Source organism: Varroa destructor, unplaced genomic scaffold (assembly GCF_002443255.2).
Source record: "Varroa destructor unplaced genomic scaffold, Vdes_3.0 BEIS01000004.1, whole genome shotgun sequence".
Taxonomy (NCBI): Eukaryota; Metazoa; Arthropoda; class Arachnida; order Mesostigmata; family Varroidae; genus Varroa; species Varroa destructor.
In genome coordinates, this window is record NW_019211457.1 from 31,747,719 (window position 1) to 31,766,233 (window position 18,515).

The following is an 18,515-nucleotide window of genomic DNA, read 5'->3' on the forward strand; positions in this document are numbered from 1 at the left end:
GTATTGTGCAGCGAGTCATACCGTTAAATATAGAGTCGTCAATATTACGCAGGCATATTGTTTGTCTTATACGGCCTGAGAAGGGCAAACCTTGAAGTCAATTTACCATCAAAGCATGATATAGCAACTTTATTTTACGTCCACGTTTTCAGTTTTAGACATAATAATAATAATAATATGAACAAGGTTAATGTGGACTGACATTTCTTGTTTTCTTTTTCGTTTGATCAGAAATGGCAGCTCATTTGACGTTTTGTATAAATACCAATTATGAAGTTGTAGTGCGGCAGCTAAAAGGCTCGTTAGCTATAGATGGATTTTTAAATGTCGTGACCTTCTCGCTAAGAAGTGATACTATTTTTGTATGGCCTTTCAATACCTATTCAATTTTTAAAAATTTGGAATTGGTTTTTGCAGAATAGGTCAGAGTTGAAAAGTAATGCCAGAGAAAAGGTGTCTACCTTCTATTTGAAATTTCTAAACTAAAGTTAGTTGTTCGAACCTAAAATTCTTGCAAAAAAAATTGAAATATACCAATTTATTGTACGTAGCTCATTTCGACGGTAAGGGCACTCCGTACAATTAGAACTGAACGTCTCTTCGCCCTGTTAAGGCAAAACGGTGGCTCATTTTGAATTTGTTATTTTTGAGGGAAATCCTATTCAACTGTTGAGAGCGTATCCGTCTTATGTATTTTACATACGACGTGATCAGTGTAAACACCTTCGATAGATACAGGCACATATATTGTCTTAGGTTAAATGTATGCATCCACGAAATATAAACGTGTGAAAAAAATGGCTGGTCATTGGTATTAATAATTTTGAACTGACTAATATGAATCCGTTATATTATATCCGTTATTTGAATGCTTTTTACGGCGAGCCTGGAAGTTCATGTTATGCTGTAATTGGATTTAAGGTAATGTTGCAGTTAGTAAGTTAGTCAATATGTGGTTCCGTTAACCGCGAAGCGTGCACGCCAATGTGCATCTACCTAGAAAGACACTGTTTCAGCGGCTGATAAGTTCATAACCAGGAGTTCGATGTCAGATTTCAAACCAGAGAAACGAGAGTTCGATGTTAACTGTTGAGGTTTCTAATTTTGCCAAATCGGAGTTGGAACGTTAAAAAAGCTATTTGTCGAGCTCCCAGTTTCTCTATTACGCGTCCTATAGTTCGACGATATGATAGTATTAATTATATATTTAAGACCCAAGAAATTCTCTAGATATTTCATCAAGGTGATAAAGGTGGGAGTTAGCTAAACGATATCCGCTAAGCATAACAACGTTCTTGGTAAACCGCTGAGCATACTACAGAAGCTTATTAGACCTTCCTTTTAGCCATTGGCGCTCTATAATTTCACTACGCTTAGTACTGGGGTGCGAGGCTAGCAGCAGTGATAATTAAAGATTCTCGCAACTTCTCTTTCAAGATATGTCATATTGTGCCATTGCTGTCCAGTACAATTATTTAGTTCTCTCCATCCACCATTCCAGTCATTATTCGTTCAACAGTGACCGGCTTGTTTTTGCTAACTGGCCTTCTCTCTATCTAGCACAGCTAGCTCCCCGTTCTCTTCTCACACCCTACCAAACAGCCATAGGCGATTTCGACAAGTTTCTCTGCGTATGTATTGGTGTTTGTTCGCACCGTCGAAATGTCTGTGACGTTTGTTCTCCACGTTTGCCTCGTCCCGTATCTCGCCGCGGCACCGTTCAGCACCGGTAAGATGCTGCGAGCGATTCGGTGCCGCTGCGACCTGCGACGCGCTATGCGTAAGCTCGTATGTGTTCTATTAGCGTTCTCCTGCCGAACGAAGAAGCTGGTTTGCGACTTGTTTCAAGATTGCTTGCTTAGCTGCTAAGATCGGAGCTGCGCCGATTGCTTGAAGATGGTGGGGTGTGCGGTCCCGTATAATGCAGATGGCAGGGCTGCGGAATTAGCGTTTGGTGCTGCTATTTCTTAGCTTCGGTGGGTATAGCAGCATAGGAATAGAGGGATGGACCAGTGTACACACAGGCCCACACACGGTCACATATGGATGGTTATCGGCCCAAAGGAAGGTGCCACCTCTCACCCGAAGTCCAAGATGGCGGCGACACAGCAACCCAACGGCAAGCCACCCTTCTCTCCGGTCGACTAGCGGAGAATGGATGGCTACAAATGTTTAGTCGAGTTTGCTTTCACTAGCATATTGAGCAAAGAAAGCCAGTGCTCTCGGTTATAATAACCCACCCCACAGCGCTCCGCCTCCCCCCATAAAAGCGCGCTCGATGCGGCAGACGTGCTGTTTCAACGTTTTTCTAAACCGTCCTTGCACCGGCGCGTACCGGCTACGAGCGAAGAGGTGTACGAGCCAAGAAGAGTTAAACAAGAGAACTTCGAGGGGCAAATAATAAAAAAAAAAAACAAGTTGAGAAAAACAAGTGAGAAAGAAAGGACTTTTTTCGAACAAAAGTTCCCTAAAACGACCTGTTATTAGAGTTCTGGTGACAATTGGCAATTGAAGTTTCAGGAACTTACTGCTTTGAAAAGTACATCACTTCTTAAGCCACTGTTACATTATTGTATACCGTCAGATAGCACCCCACGATACTGGAATAAACCACGAGCAATTTCAGCACGACTCGACTTTGGGGTCTTTTTGTGGTTTTTTAGCTTTGATTAGCAACGATTTAAATAGCGTGTGGGATCAGAGCATAGCCTCGTTCAGTACGGAATTATAATGAAGGAACTTTTGTTGATAGCTTTGCTGTTATCGACGGCTGTTCGCAGTACAAATGCGATCAATAATTGTACGGCGAGTTGTCCTAAAAGTCGAATGTCTCAACTTAACCCAAATTCACCTGAGGTCCGCAATGCCCATATCCAGGCAATTAAAATGAAGATTCTCAAACATCTGGGCAGCCATCATGCGACGAATATAGAAATGGACCCGAATCGATCTCGTGAAGCGCTCGCACTATTAGCCGGCGATACACTCGGAGCTGGGCAGAGTCTCCAAAATATGTTCACCGAAAGAAACGAGTACGAGGAGGAATCTAGAATGGTTGTTTTTGCCGACCAAGGTAAGTGACCGACGACCGTCACCCTAACTAGAATGGTTCTCTGAATAACTATGGTGGGTCCGTAAGATAGCCCACTTTTGCGAAAATGTTTACAGTTGGTGATCACCGCTTTGAACTAAATATGTCATACACCATTTGAGACAGCAATGGCTAGACTTTCCCGCCTTTGTAATTGAATTGCTTTCTACCATTTTATCTACAGCCGTATCCGTACCACGGCGTTAATGCCAGTGGAAGTCAGTCACTTGACAAACTTTTCTTTGTCTCTAAAATATTTAATCTGGAATTACTTTTGTTTACTGCGAAAACTTTAAAATATGATGTAAACCGTAATCTGTGCATGATGGTGTATTGCACATTTCACTTCGTTTGAGCCGCTTTAAATGATCTTAATGTGTAATTATATGGCATCCAGACTAAAGAACATATAGTTGAAGACCTGGCTTCACAGCGGTAGTTCTCTATGTCAATTCAACTTATTATTCAAGTTGAATATCACGAACGCGCGGCAAACGCTCCGATATGTATGACTATACATTTTAGCAACATGCATTTTAAAAAATTATGTTATATAAGTTATACGCCTCTCCTGAGTCGCAAACTTAACCCTGACATGGCCTCCTTTGTTAAGCTGAGATTTTCTATGGAGATTTTCGAAATCCATTAGCTTAACTGTTTTTGCTTTTTTTTTGTGTTAACGAATAGCGACTTTATATGATATTTTATAAACACTTTCCTAGATACCTATAGACCAGAATAACACCGCATACAATGATCGTTATTATTAAGTGATCTTTAGGTAGCTTCAAAGCTCTACGATACGCTCTAGCCACATTAGCGATATTCCATATGCGTGTTATATATTAGCAATATATGATGCGTCATTTTAATTCCCAAGAAACCAAGCAAATGTCCATATAATCCATCTTATAACGTAGCTTAACATACATATATGTACATGTCCGCATCTAAAATGTTAAAATTATGACCATCTAGGTTCATAAAAATGTATATTTTTACAATGCCTTAAACAGCAGTCGTGCGCTTTGTGAGATGCTGCTCGTTTTCCATTGCTGGGAAGCAGTATACGGTTGACACTGGTACCCAGCCTACCGCATATCAGCCCGTTGTTGCTGAACTTCATCAGCGCGAAAAACATTCTACCGATGCTCAGTATCACATCTGAAGTTATATCTTTGTTACGATCATACCGGTAACTAGAATGATTCCAGGATGGTCCTGTCAAATGGAATTCGTTCAAACAGACATGTAACTTCGTTTGGACGAGTGGCAGATATTAGGATTATATCGCACATAAAACCGCTCTCGGGCGTCTATGCGGCATCAATTCATTATTGCAAAATTACCAGGTAAACAGAGCACCACAAACGATACAAAGTATTAACGATCTGTCTCCCAAAAAATCATAACTCTGATAATTACATTTGCCTGTGTTTCGTATCATTTTTTCTAGGGCAGATATGTTAGATAATTTTTGGCCGCACCCCTTTATTTAGTTCGTGATCGACACCAAGGAAAGCACTCTCGTTTCAAATAGAATTGATCGGGTTCTGTCCGACCTAAAGTAAAGGCTAAAGAGTTCTCCAACAGATGATTATGTCCTATCGCTGAATCGTGTTGACTATAATAGCCAGTCATAGTGTCAAAACAGGCAGTTTGAAATCGTGCGTATTTCAATTGATCAGTCAACAGTTTCTCGCATCATGGAAAGAGGTGGAGCTCGAAATCCACCTAGATCAGCAAACGATCCTACTATCCTAATTACGAGTGAATATTTGAGTGAAATTTAAACTTAGTTGAAGTTTAGAGCACGAAACACGGCGGACGCCCGAGAAGGACTGTTAGGGTTAATTGTCTAAACCATCCTCGCCCACCTTTGTACGACGTGTGTCAGCTAAAAAACATTCAGTTTCTACCATATTTGAGAGCAATTATCAGACAGTCGTTAAGTTCTCGAGTTGTGGCAATGTCATAGGGCGATTTTATAAGCGGAGCTTTTGGCTTTATAAGTAGATAGCCCAGCCAATAATAAAGTTGTTCGATTCTCAAAACTTTTATGTAACTTAATCTAGGTCTAACGTAATTTATCTTACCCTGGTTTCTTTCATACAAAAACTTGGATTATCAAATACATATTTACATTATATTTTCAGGTGAACACTTCACAGAAATCAGACTCGATATAGATGCGACTAATCGATCATGTATAATCAGCTCCTGTTCTTGTTGAACCTTAATGGTGATGACGACCGGTGGTCCTTCCAAGAGTTATGCATAACATCGGCTCATCGACTTGGTCCGCATATTGGTTGAAAGTTTGCCAATTACGTTCCTTCTGGCATTTTTAATCGTCTCATCTGGATAGGCTTACTAAACATGATAGCCTTTCGCCCAATCAAGAACCATGGCTAGCGCCCTCTAGGACCCGTAGAGTTACGCCTATAGTTCTTTGAACCTACTATGTATATCATGTCATGATTTATATCTTGGCGGGCTATCCCAGGCGGCTACGAAGCAGTAAACTGCGTTTCTGGCAGCGGTGCATAATTTAAAATAGATAAATAGATCGTTCAATGGTTTCTATAACTAACGCTATAATCGGCCTTCGTGTTCCAACAGCTTTTGGTCCGTGAACTACCTCGTCGGTGAAACGCCGTCAAGGTTAAGTCACCTTCCGAAAAAGGCTTTCTGCGCTGAAGTGGGTCACCGCGGCCCAGGTCTACAAACGAATGCTTAGCATCGACTCCTTAGAACCAAGCTGCACGTCGAAAGTAAACAATCGCCTTTTAAACGCGTCGTTGCAGTAATCAAATTTAAATATACGTGTTCCTGGGATATGGAATCGTGCAGCACAAGAAACAACAGCATAGAGTGGATGGCTAACAAACTTATCTCCGTCAAAAAACAACTGGCTATTATTGTTAATGTATAAAAACCAGCTTCGTATCTCAGACCCTTGCTGCTGTTCATTACGGCTGGCTGATGATCCGATAGACACACGTGACATTTTGCCCTTCGCCCATTGAACCACCGAAAAAGGCAAACGTTACTAGCCGGCCGGTGTTCTGTTGCCGTGTCGCTTAAAGCGGTAAAGAACGGGATATCGATGAACGCCTGCGGTCACGATGGCGACTGCAGAAATAAGACACAGTAGCAACATGGTAACAACACGAGTAATTTGCCGAAAAGGGCCAAACCACAGTATCTGTTAGTGTTGGTCCGGTCTACTGTATTACCTCTTTGTCTTCTCCAGACCGTCATTGGTATAAGTATACGTCACTAACTAGATCTTCTGTGAGAGTCAGTTGCAAAACTATTGCTTCTTCATAGAGAATGCTGTCACCCACGTCGAGCTTTAGTGGACAGACTGTCGTCTTCACTAAAGCCTTTCTTGCTTCGATGAATATGTTCAACGAAACAACAACAAAGCAATTCGCTATTGACGGTCGTCTGCGTTTTTTGTCATATCATTCGGAAATGAATACCGCTTTGAAACCTGGTAGATGGGCTGGTTCGCTGATTGGCCGCACCATGAGTTCCCGAATCTGACGCAAAACAAATCACGAACAGAGAAACGCGAAGAAAACGAGGCGAAAAAGTGAGGAAAAGTACGATCGTTTCTTTCTTAGCAGCTTGCGATTCGCGCGACTGGCCTTTTCAAGACTGCTGTGAAGGAGCAGGTCGTCTTTTCTCTGGATTAGATAAATGCTCGGCCTGTCTTTTGACCTATGTTCAACCGGAAAGTAAGTTCCAGCTGAAGCCAAATGAAAGCTTTTTCACACCGATCGTATTCTTGATAATTGCAAGTCCTACACAATCGTTTCGCATCTCCATAGACATTATCGATATCAGATCATTAGCATCATCCATCTACACCTGTTCCGCCATCTCGAATCTGACAGGGTTGAGGGGGGAAGCGGGCTATTGGTCTTGTCGTATCGCTGCTACTGCTGCTGCTATGGCTAGCAACAGTATTGCGCATTAATGAAAGAAGTTTTCCATGGGAATATTGTTCGAAAGGCGTACTTGTACACGTCGTAACAGGAGAAAAAACAGTGGTCAGCAGACGCTTCTCTGCGGATACTGCCTATGTTCCTAGGGTTTCGTTTTCCGCTCCGTTCATTCAGATTCATAATGCCCACTAGGTAGACGTGTACTAGACAAATGAGTGGGGCCAAGAGAAAACAACGGATAAAAAGCCAGGCCAAGCCAGACGGCGTGCCGGCCGAAAGAGGTCGAAAAAGAAAAAATGCGAGAGGCAAAAGCTCCGTAGTGTTGCTATACTGAGAGTTTGAACAGGGAGATGGCAGACCGTATGGCGCCATCAATGACTTGAAGACAGATGTACTTGAAAGACGATTTAACACTTATTGAGCGCCAGTGAGTGGGAACTGTTTGTCGAAGAGAACTCAGTAAAAGACCTATTGTTAGCTGGACTGGGAATACATGCAGGGATAAAAAAAAATACGTTAACCATAAAGAAGAACAGGCGAATAATAGAGATGTTTATGAATGCATCCGCATCTATTTTTCCAGGCGTGTTTAGTACTTAGGCAGCGACAAGCAACACGTTAAGGGACGAGAAACAAAGCGGTGAACAAAAACTGGCATTACATATTCTCTGATCTAATAAGCGATAGGAGATGAGGTAGATGAACAAGCTAGTGCATGCTCTAAATAAATATGCTGACGCATGTTATGTCAGTAATATTATGCAGGTAATGTTGTAAGCTTTATTATAGTTAGAACCTAAGTTATTGATAGTGAGAGGTCGCGGCTCTTGCAATAATACAGGCGTAAAATAAACCTGGACCCTTTTTATACGCTTATGGATTTTCGACGTTCTTTCGAACGCAGATGTGCCCTTGTCATCAAGACTCTATTTGGGGACCGGTTTGAGGATCTTGAGCTCTTGGTTTTCATGGAGACGATGATTCTCGACTCCATGGTAATCGACGATAAGATAATCTAACAACGAGTACTATTTCGTAAACATAATTTCACAACCGTATCGTACCTGTGTAAATAAAATACGTTGTTTTTTATATTATCTTAATTTTGCTTTGCCGCATGTGTTGTGACCGTCCAGCACATTTTAGCCTATCTCCATCCACACGGCTTGTTTAAACGGCAATACAAGCGGCCGATTTAATTACAATATGCAGGTTCGCAAGGCGCTGTTACAGATTTTAGGTAGCTCCTTTAAGAAAACTCTTAAAAAATTAACCCTGTGCAAAAAGCTCCGTAATGTCGCATTCTTAAGGCAGACAGCTGCAAAACCATTTTTTGAAATCGTTAATCGAACAGAAATGTTGAAGTAGATTTGCGTAAATGTTTTGACCTTTGTTTTTAGTGACGTCACGAAGTATTTTTTCAGGTGGGTGGCAGTCAGCGCAAGACGAGTGATGCCTACGCCTAGCTTTGAACTTACATAACCTTACATGTCATTGAGTTAAACACACAAACGCGTCACCAATGCACCATCACTGGGGCAGGTGGATCCATACATGCTTGATAATGCACGATAGTGAAAACAAGACCTTTACAAAATCGTCGTAAAAAGACAAGTGCGTTTTCTTCCTTGCAATGGTGACTTTCTTTACCATTGGTGTTTATCGACAGTTGCTATGATCACAAGCAATGACCTTTTAACAATGCGCGAACTTTCGCTCGTTAAAATTGACTGATCGTTATCATTTTCATCGTCGACGGTTTTTGTTTTCATTCTCCTTCGAGGAAGACCCAAATTGGGTTTTCTTCTAAGTCGATTCGACATGTCGGTAAAGCACTATGGTTACGCTGATACGCACGCACCTTACTTGCACTACAAAGTAGTGCACAGATCTTTTAACAGCTTCAGAGTCTTCACTTGAGTGATTCTCATGCAGCAGAAGAGTGCAGTAAAAGCGAAGCAGAAAAGTGGAAAGTTTTAAGCTGCCAAGAAAGTTTTCTTTGTTCAATTCTGTATACACATTTTTGACCAACTCAGCGTTTTTGCAATACCAAAATTAACTTCCACAGGCGGCGCCGTATGCGATCATCCACAACCGTCAAATTCTAAACCTAATTCCGTAACGAATCTAGTCATGCCTCATTGGACCGATATCAAAACGAATACATTCAATTGCCCTTATTTCACTTGGAACCTTCCCGCCTCTGTTGTTCCGTCGCCTTCCCCTAGAAATGGTAATAATTTGGTTATTGTTTCTTAAGTATATTGGCGATATATCAAAGATGACATTGTTGGAGAGCGCGGCGTCGGCATTCATGAGCTTGAGAGATGACATTCGTCGGTCGTACTCTTTGTTGTGCTACAATTCGTTACTCGCTATATATCTTTAACAATGCTTAAAACGAGACAAATATCGGTGGAACAAGATTCTGGCATTGTGCCCAGTCTTCCTGGTACATGTTATTCCCCTGGACTGGAGCTGGTTAACGGAGGCAGCGAACTGGAGTCGGGTCAAGTGTCGTGTGGGAATTTATCTCTGAGTTCCCCATCCAGCGCTGATGGACAGGTTTCTTTAAGGCGGGCTGGCCACAACAGCGCTACTACGGGCAACTACTAATGATCATCCAAGCGAGATAGATCCTGGATCGCAAAGATAATCAAAGATGAACGAAATGAGCTGGCCCTTCAAAAATGTTTGTGGTCAGTTTTGCTGCGCCGAGTCGTGTTATCATCCTTGAGGCAGTCGGCGGTTTTCCATTATCACTTTCTAGCTCTTTTTTCCTCTTTTCGTTCGAACCTGCACTACAGCGCCGAGGACACCCATTTCGAGCAATTGTGACGTCAGCATAAGGCTTCCCTATTGTTCCTTTGACTGGCTTCTGTGGCCCGTGAAACATCAGCGTGAAGCTCGGCAAGCAACGAAAAGTGTCGAATCATCAACCGTAGCTTTCTTGGCGGGAAGTTTTAGGTGAAACGCCCGAAATTGCTGGCATTTTTCTCTTTTTCCGTTGGGAAAAGTGCTTACGGTTTTCGGTGGCACCTGGTAAACAGCTATTTGCCAAATGACTATTTTATGCTCACAGACATGTTTATGATAGAAGCTGATTTTCCAGCACTTTTTTCTTGATCTTTCTGACCGCTGTCCGCTGAAGCGTACCGTTCTGAAGTCCAGATTCAAGCTAAAATCGCAGGAAAAGAATAGATACAATAGTGAATGAATAAATATTCGGTACGTGAGACATTAATGGACGGAAAAAGCAACACAGATCACCTCGTTTCAGTCAAATTCTAGCAGCGAACTAGCTTATTATGTATTTTTATGACACGCTTCCATCCTTACAAAACAAACTGATTTATTCTCTCTGGCCAGAAGTGTTTATATCTGGGGTTGAAAAACATGTCTAGCCAGTTTTTGACAACCTCTTTATTGTTAAATATACTGTTAGAAATTTAATTTGATCGTAATCCGGCGGATTGGTGTCTGGAGAATATAAAGGGTGTGAAAGAACACTTGGAGAACAGCTCCTACGACCTTTGCCATGTATCGTCTGATCTGTCGGGGAGAAAAATGACTTTTTCTTTCTGATCGCTTTCCTTGCATAGCGTCATTCGACTGAGCAACGACCTTTTAGGCTTTTTTTTTTTAAAGTATAAAAGCCTTACAAAAAACAAAGACCTCTCTTTTCACTACACAATGAAATTACGAAGGGCCTGTGGAGAAGGAAAAACGCTTGCGAATAGCAGCTCACAAACACTGGTCAGAAAGGCAATTACTCTTCAACTAACTTAGTGCCCCTGTATACGATTGCTTAGATTCTATAAAAGATTTCAATTAGAGTGATAATAATAGTTGTGTTATAACAGAACGTCGAATATATATGGTATTACGTATTACCTTCAAAGGAAATTACGCGAAGAAATACATCGATTTCTACCTGCCGCCATCTTCACAAGATCGAAAAAGAACTTAGTTTTTCGCTACTATAAGATGCAGCTATAACTTACGTACGGATAATACGTCTTCGTTATTGGTCATACCGATTACTTTATTTTTCTTTCTTGAATGGAAGTATTATTTTGTTATATAACACTGTGAGCACCCGACAGATAACGAAGTTCGGGTCTGTTTTTCGTCCTCGACCATCATTGTTCAAAGCAAAACGTCTCCAACTATCGTTTGAACATTTGCGGTTCGCAGGCAATATCTGTCAAACTATAGAAAAAAAAAAAGAGAGACTTTCGCAGTTTTGAGCAAGCCTAACCCAAGTGAATTGGCAACAATCTTTTATTGTAACTCGACTGATAGCCTTGATTGCTGGGGGTCTATACACACATTATCTCATCTACATTTAGAATTCCCCCGAACTGGAACTTGTCTTCTATGATACAAGAATGACAAATACTCAGCTGATAAAATAGTGAGTCTATGGGATTACAAGGTGAGCCTGTAGAGGTGTGCCACGCCACGTTAAATGAAAGGGATGGAAAAAGGCAGATATGCGAATGGGGCGGCTTGATTTAGGCTCGTTTGCAAACTGGAAACATGATAGCAGGAGATATAATTAAAGGTGGAGGCAAGCAGAGGAATCGTAGGCTTGGATACGCGGAATGTAAGACGAATATCACGTGCTAAGTAAACTCACGTGTTTCTTCCGCTCTCAAATTGACTAGTACCTAAAAACTCTACACATATAGGACGCCGTTGGTGATGGATACGTGCCATCGCCACATCTAAATTTGATCTACGAACGGGAAAAAGGAAGCCGCAGGACAGAAACTCGCCGAGGCGTTCGAATCCTACATAAATTTGGTTTTGCGAATGAAACGTTTGAGTATATAAGCTTGGTACACAGAAGCTGATGGAAAAAACGCTGTGCAGTTATTATGTGCTATATCGTAATTATACGAGCTCGAAACTTCAGCACGCGGGGTCTCCGACAATCCGAAGTCGAACTCCTCGCCGGCTATAGGCGAATTTATTTTTAGAAATGATTGAGTAACTGATTAACTTGCTAATTGCTCTTCAATTCATATTGAAATAACCAAGGCATGAATTACAATCCATGCGATTCTACTTCGTTAAAATACGTTTTGCTTCTGGGAAATAACCCGATCCAAAACATCCCAAATAAACCGATCTGAAACGGACTTATCAGATATGCAGATTTCCTATCGCCGATTTAGTTCGCATACTGGATCAAAGTGCAGTTGTACAGAATAGGAGGTCAAGATTTTTTTGATCCTATAAATTACTGTATGCATTACCCGACGTGACCTTCACGAGGCCGCTATTTACTTCATAATTCAAATGATTTTTCAAGCCCTGAACGTAAACTACGTGATTTCAATGAAAAAAAAAACAGCAAACTCTATTGAATAAACATTGCACACTTTCAGAGGAGCTTGTCGCCAGTGCTACGACCGGGCCGTGTTAAAAATCGTCTGCTAGTAAACAATCTCACTGACAACACTGATCCGTGTCATGATGAATTCCTTAGCCATACGCCGACAAAAGAAAAAGATTGGACTGATTATCACGCCTCTGACTATTTCTTCCGTAGCTCACTTCGCGATCGGTTACTACTGGTTCTTTGTCGAGGAAGCAGAAACTAGCTGAGGCAAATCAGGCGCAATAAAATATGCATTTAACACGTTCAATAAAATAGGCCGTTTCGAATGTCCACTGCCATTCTAACTCCCTTTTCCGGTATCGCTATTAGGCATTCCATTAGACGGCTGGCTCGCTGTACGAAACGAACCGTGTATATACACCCGGCTTAGAACCTACGTGTCGCTAAAATTTGCAGACAAATACATTACCCTATCACGGGAACGATTGTCCTTGCTTCACAATATTTATGCTATTTCACTCTGCCTACAAGGCGAACAGCCAGACTAGGATAATGGGAGGAAAAGGTACGGAGATAATTATACTTTATCACTGATGATAGAAGTTGACGTAAGCTTCAGGCAAGCTTAGGACCAACAACGAAAAATAAAAGAACTTCAAAGGAGGAGCGTCGATTTGTTGTTGGCTACCAAATCAAGCTAGACATATTCTAGAGACACTTTTGGCCCGTACTTGAACACGTATAGATATAGGTATGCAAGGTAAATGTCTGTAATCGTCAACGCTGCTGTAGCGTTCGCTACGCTTGCATAGGCTCCAACTAGACGGAACAATGAAATGCAACACATTCCCCTTAACAACATGTAACAAATAATAACGTAATTTCGGAATGTTGCTCATGAGTTCAGTACCTTATTACAGTAGGATTATTTTTAGTTTTTTTTTTTCTCGTCGCTGAAGTTCAACGGCTGGATACGAAAGAGCCTGCTCAACAAACAGAATATAATATTTAATTGACGAAGAACATACTGCAAGGTGCCATCATTAGTCGCAGTGAGTGAGCGTTTCGTCGTTACTAAAGCTTAATAGAGTGGATGGAGAGAAACATATTATTTCATTAGATCTGTACGTATAGACATTATCGAGAAAAATTGTTAGGGAAGCGGTAAGGTTCCAGTCAGTATAGGACGGCATTTATGAGGGTGCGATGACCTGATGGATTGTTTTAACACGGACTTATCGCCTACTGTTTAGTATGTTTGGCTAGGGGACAAGGTGAATAAGCTGTTAGTGTGGCTCCCTCACACTGCAGTAGGTAAAATCTGAGGTTGTCATTGAAGCAAATATGTCACGGTGTCCAATTGTATTGACAACAAACATTTCGTTGGCTAGGTAGTAGTTCGAGAGCAGTTTATATGGATCAAATGGCGCTCAAAGCACAGCTCAGTATACCAGATCTCGGTCCATGTTAAAAACGAGTTAGGACTAAATGAACTTATATAAGTGTGCTTTAATAAACAATGCGGTTTGATGCTAAATACATTCAGCTATTTTTTCTCTGTCGACTTGCTCAGATCAATTCTGCTTATGCCCCCATCATCGAAACAGGTCGAGCATAAGAACCGAAGGAGAGCTAGTTTTTTAGGTGCAAGTTAATAGCCTCTCTGGAGTTTCGTAAGCATCCCATAAATCTGACAAATGACGTTCACTATCTGTACACAGAAGAAATATGTTTCTAAACAGAGTGATTAACAGTTACTTGCTGATTTATTTATTTATTTATCGTAAAAAAAATTGACTGCTGCTATAATCATTGCGCTGAAAAACGAAAGGAAGCCTACTCGTGTTACTAGATTATCGCAGGCTGGTGATGATCAGGTCGAAGATGCTTTAAACCAGCGTAGATTTTTGCACTTTGACACAAAGGTTGGATTAATTTGGTACGTTACTCAAGCTTGGCACAATTCACGAAGCTATTGAATTTAACATAGTCAGCGATATTTATTTTCATCCGATATCGAATTCACTTGAGCCTTTTATGCTGTGAAACACAGATGTTACGTGTCCAAGCGAAATACGCGACGAGGCACTTCTCTGTCTTCAATTCGACATATCACGCGTCCTCCAGTCGAGTACGATCGTTCGCGCTGAAATTGGCATCTTTTTCTTGTCAGGACACAACCAGTCATTCAACTTGAGAGAAATACGGAAGAACTTTTTAACTGGTCCCCGTATTACCGGCGCTTCGTCTCAAGGTAGGGGTTGCTTTTGTCTTTAAACACTTTTGACTTTCCTTGGTAACCGCCAATAACGAAAGTAGAGCTGCTTGACTATTAGCGCCATAATGATCAACTTTACTCGCCACTATCCAACCTAATCTACAATCCTGATATAGGGTTTGGTCTAAGTTAGCCTGAACTAATCTAGGTTAAACTTGTTCGCTCTTTGACAGGATGGGTACGTTTCGACGCAACTTCGTTGGTGGCTCGTTGGGTCAAGGATACGAGCGAGGGAACAAGGGCTTCGTCAACACGAATTGTCCAGCTAGCTTGTCCTACCTGTATTAACGGGACCTTCAATCAAATTCGCGATGCTAAGGAATCACCTTTCCTCTTCATTTCTATCGTTCCGCAAAAATCCAATCGACGACTAAAGCGCAGTGTTGAATGTTCGATGTCAAACATGCAGAAAGGTTGTTGCAAAGCTCCGTTCGAGGTCAGCTTTCACGATGACATTGGCTGGCGTTGGATCGTTGTGCCGAAGACGTTCACGCCGAATTTTTGCCGGGGTCAATGTGAGCTTGAGGTGAATATGCTGGGTCCCCACGGCTTGGCAAAGAACAGCTACATGAAAGCGTACCCTGTTAGAGCACAGAACATTGAGTTGGCCATGTGCTGCGCTCCGAAAGTGCTTAAACCGCTTACGATTGTATATTTCGTCAACAAAGACACCCTTAACGTCACCACGATACCGGACATGATTGTTGAGGATTGCCACTGTACATAAATGGTTAACACGGAACGAACTTCTCCTGTCCCCACACCGCTTCTAACTGTTTATACAGTTCTTTGATAAACAGCAAATCGACCAGTTAGATCAATGATAAAGCAGGCCTCTGATGCTCGAACGAGCTTTAACCGGTTATCGCAATTCATTCCGCCGAAGATTCAAACTGTGAAGATGAGATCAGGCTAAGCGTCGATTTTGTCAAACAAAGCGATACTCTTTCGCTGCGAACGCCACCGTGTGCAGGATATAATGGACTCAAACTTTTTTCTACTTCAATTAGATCTACGATTTGTCTAGCTTTCACAAGAGGTAGAGGTTACCACGTGCTCACTTCCTTGATCCCGCTTCTCTAAACCAATGAAATCCCAAGTGTCCTTTAAGTATTTTATAAACTGCTGATAAGTTATATGGAATAGTGCCGTGATTAGTGGCCACGAACAATTGTTGTCGCTGCAAGACAACGAGTGATAAACAGGAAACAATCATTTAGGTATAATTTAATTTAATTAGGCAACTTAACTGAGCTAATAAGTAATAATAATTAAGGTAATAATTTATTCTAGTGTCGATATATATGCATATAGTATTATAGCAGATATAAATATACATATTTACATAAATATGTATATACATATATATATATATATATATATATATATATATATAGAAAGAAAGAGAGAGAGACACAGATCGCACATATGTAACTCACTGTCCCAGTAGAGATAAGAAAGCAAGCGAACAGAAAAAAACAGGAACGAACAACAAGGAACACCATATCATCGCTCAGTGATGTTGAAAAACGATGTTAAAACTGTTCAAACCACAACCTGATTCAACAAATCCTCCACGATATCTAGTGGTGTCATTATTTAAATGGTATCTACGCTTGTCGTCAACAGCACCAATGGTTGGGCAAAAGAATCATGAATAGCTTTAGATTGCACGACCGATAAAATGGTTCCCTCATTAACGACAACGCTAGCCAACTGACAGCTATGGCAACACCAAAATCTCGACTCGACTCGAGGGGTAAATGGGCCAAATGATAAAACCCAGATGGAACATATCATCCATCCAAGGGCAGAGATGACTTTCCCAACATTCGACAATGTCTGTCCTATTTTACCCTAGATGAGCGAACTGTTCTACACGTAGATGGCAACCGGTCCCGCAGTGATAATTACTATTAGGACCGATGATGAATCTCTCTTTAATCAATCGTCGCTTTAACCGAATCGAAAAGTGTTCAATGAGTTCGTTTGCTGTAGGTGTGTCTGTTAGCAATTATGTTTAACAGCCGTGTCTATCAAAGTGGTCCACTGAAACTGATGACCCGCACCTGACAATGAACACCCATTCGTGTTGTATAGTAGTATTTCATCCCCCAGTCTTCCTCTTTGTTATTCCTTTATGCCCTAGATTTATCTGTTACCCAATTTCCTTGCCTTCCATACCTTCGCCTAATCTTCGGTCTCAACGCGTAGCTCTTTCGGATATGCTGCAAGTCGAATCGTTTGTGTGTTGACTCTGTAAATAAATGCACGTAAAATATATGAAAATACATGCACATTTGGGCTATTTACTGTTGCTAGCCATAGCTATTCGGGGCTTCGCCCTGTTGATGAAAGGCTGCTTGAGTGGAAAACTTGCTCGGTGTTTTGACTAGCTTTGGTATTATCTCAGTTTGCAGAAACGCTATTTTCGACTGATAACTCCAGATCGATATGTGTTAATTGGTAGATTGTATAAGATTGTATAGAATTCATACAATGGGGTGTGCACGCAACCTTGGTGATAAACTGAAAGGTTTGCGATGCAATCTCTGTTGATTTATAGGTACTGGTTAAATGATATAGAGGCCGCGGGGTGAACCCACAGCCTTAATTCAGGCCGCGTTCGTGTGGCTCAGGACACGGCCTCGTCGGGACTATTTGCGGATCCATGCTGGAGCTGGCGAGGCGAGGTGGATCCAATCGAATGGTGCATTTTTACCCGGATAAGGTGTGCCTATGTTTTAATCCGGGAGAAGCAACGGGATTGTGGAAAATACTGTTAAATGGACTTATCACTTTTAAAGACAACTTCATTCTAGGGATATGTTATTATTCATATATGAATAGTTGGAAATAGAAATAGAATAGAAATTGGATTGAACCAGACTCGTCTAATACTGATAGACAATAGTAATAATAATAGTAGTTACTAATTGGGTTGGGGACACTGTCGAGGCTCAGACAACGTTTTTTTTTTTTTGCAAATAAATGACTACCTGATTAGCGCACTTTATCAGGACAATAGGTCAAAATACATATGAAACTTTTTACAGCCTATTTAATTCTCTATTAATGAACTTCAGTCGCGATATCCAGCCGACCTAATCGATGCAACAAAACATACAGGAATTATTAACTTCAGGTCCTAGTCTCAGATATATTGTGCCTTATGCAAACACATTAGACAGCTGAATGGTCACAACTTGTTAGGTAGAACCTATGAACTGCTTAGATAGGATCTAAGCATATAGTTTTCATTTGTTTACCCCAAATTATAATTAGTGATCGGCCTGCAAGTTTCCTCTGAAATTTTAAATAAATCATATTGTTGTATATATAATTCTCATGATAATAGACATAGAATAAGAGGTAATATATGGTGTACCAACTAAGTATGAAATAACTTCAACTGAATGTCTTGCCGCATCAAAAAGCTTTTTACCAGTTACACAACAGCTCCAAAGTAGGCACGTTCTAATCGCAACAAAATCATGACTACGACAAACCCAAATTTGGCCTGAATCTAACCCCTTTTCATTGGCTTAGTGCTTAGTTGAGTGCAATCTTACTGACTATACTTAGCCATATAAAATTCCTATAACTTGAATAATTGATTGACTCCCATAATATACTGCATGTCTATTTCTTCGTTTTCAAAGGTCGTCAAAGGTAAGCCGCCTTTTTATTTCACAACTCCTCAGAAAATTGCTTTAAATCCATAGGAGCATATGCACGATGTCGCAAAAATTGTGGCTTGCAGATCTTGTTAGTGATTTAATTAAGGAATAATCAATTAAACGAACTTCTTATAATTAACTCGAAATAGTACCCGATTTT

At 41.0% G+C, this 18,515-nt stretch overlaps 1 protein-coding gene across 1 annotated transcript; it reads left to right on the top strand.

The window, feature by feature from the left end:
• Positions 1 to 1,821: 1,821 nt before the first annotated feature.
• On the top strand, positions 1,822 to 16,972 carry LOC111249885 (transforming growth factor beta-2 proprotein-like). Its single transcript, XM_022804336.2, has 3 exons — positions 1,822 to 3,073; positions 14,451 to 14,651; positions 14,849 to 16,972. The coding sequence occupies exons 1-3, from the start codon at positions 2,731 to 2,733 to the stop codon at positions 15,400 to 15,402; spliced, it is 1,098 nt and encodes a 365-aa protein (XP_022660071.1). The 5' UTR covers positions 1,822 to 2,730; the 3' UTR covers positions 15,403 to 16,972.
• Positions 16,973 to 18,515: the final 1,543 nt, after the last annotated feature.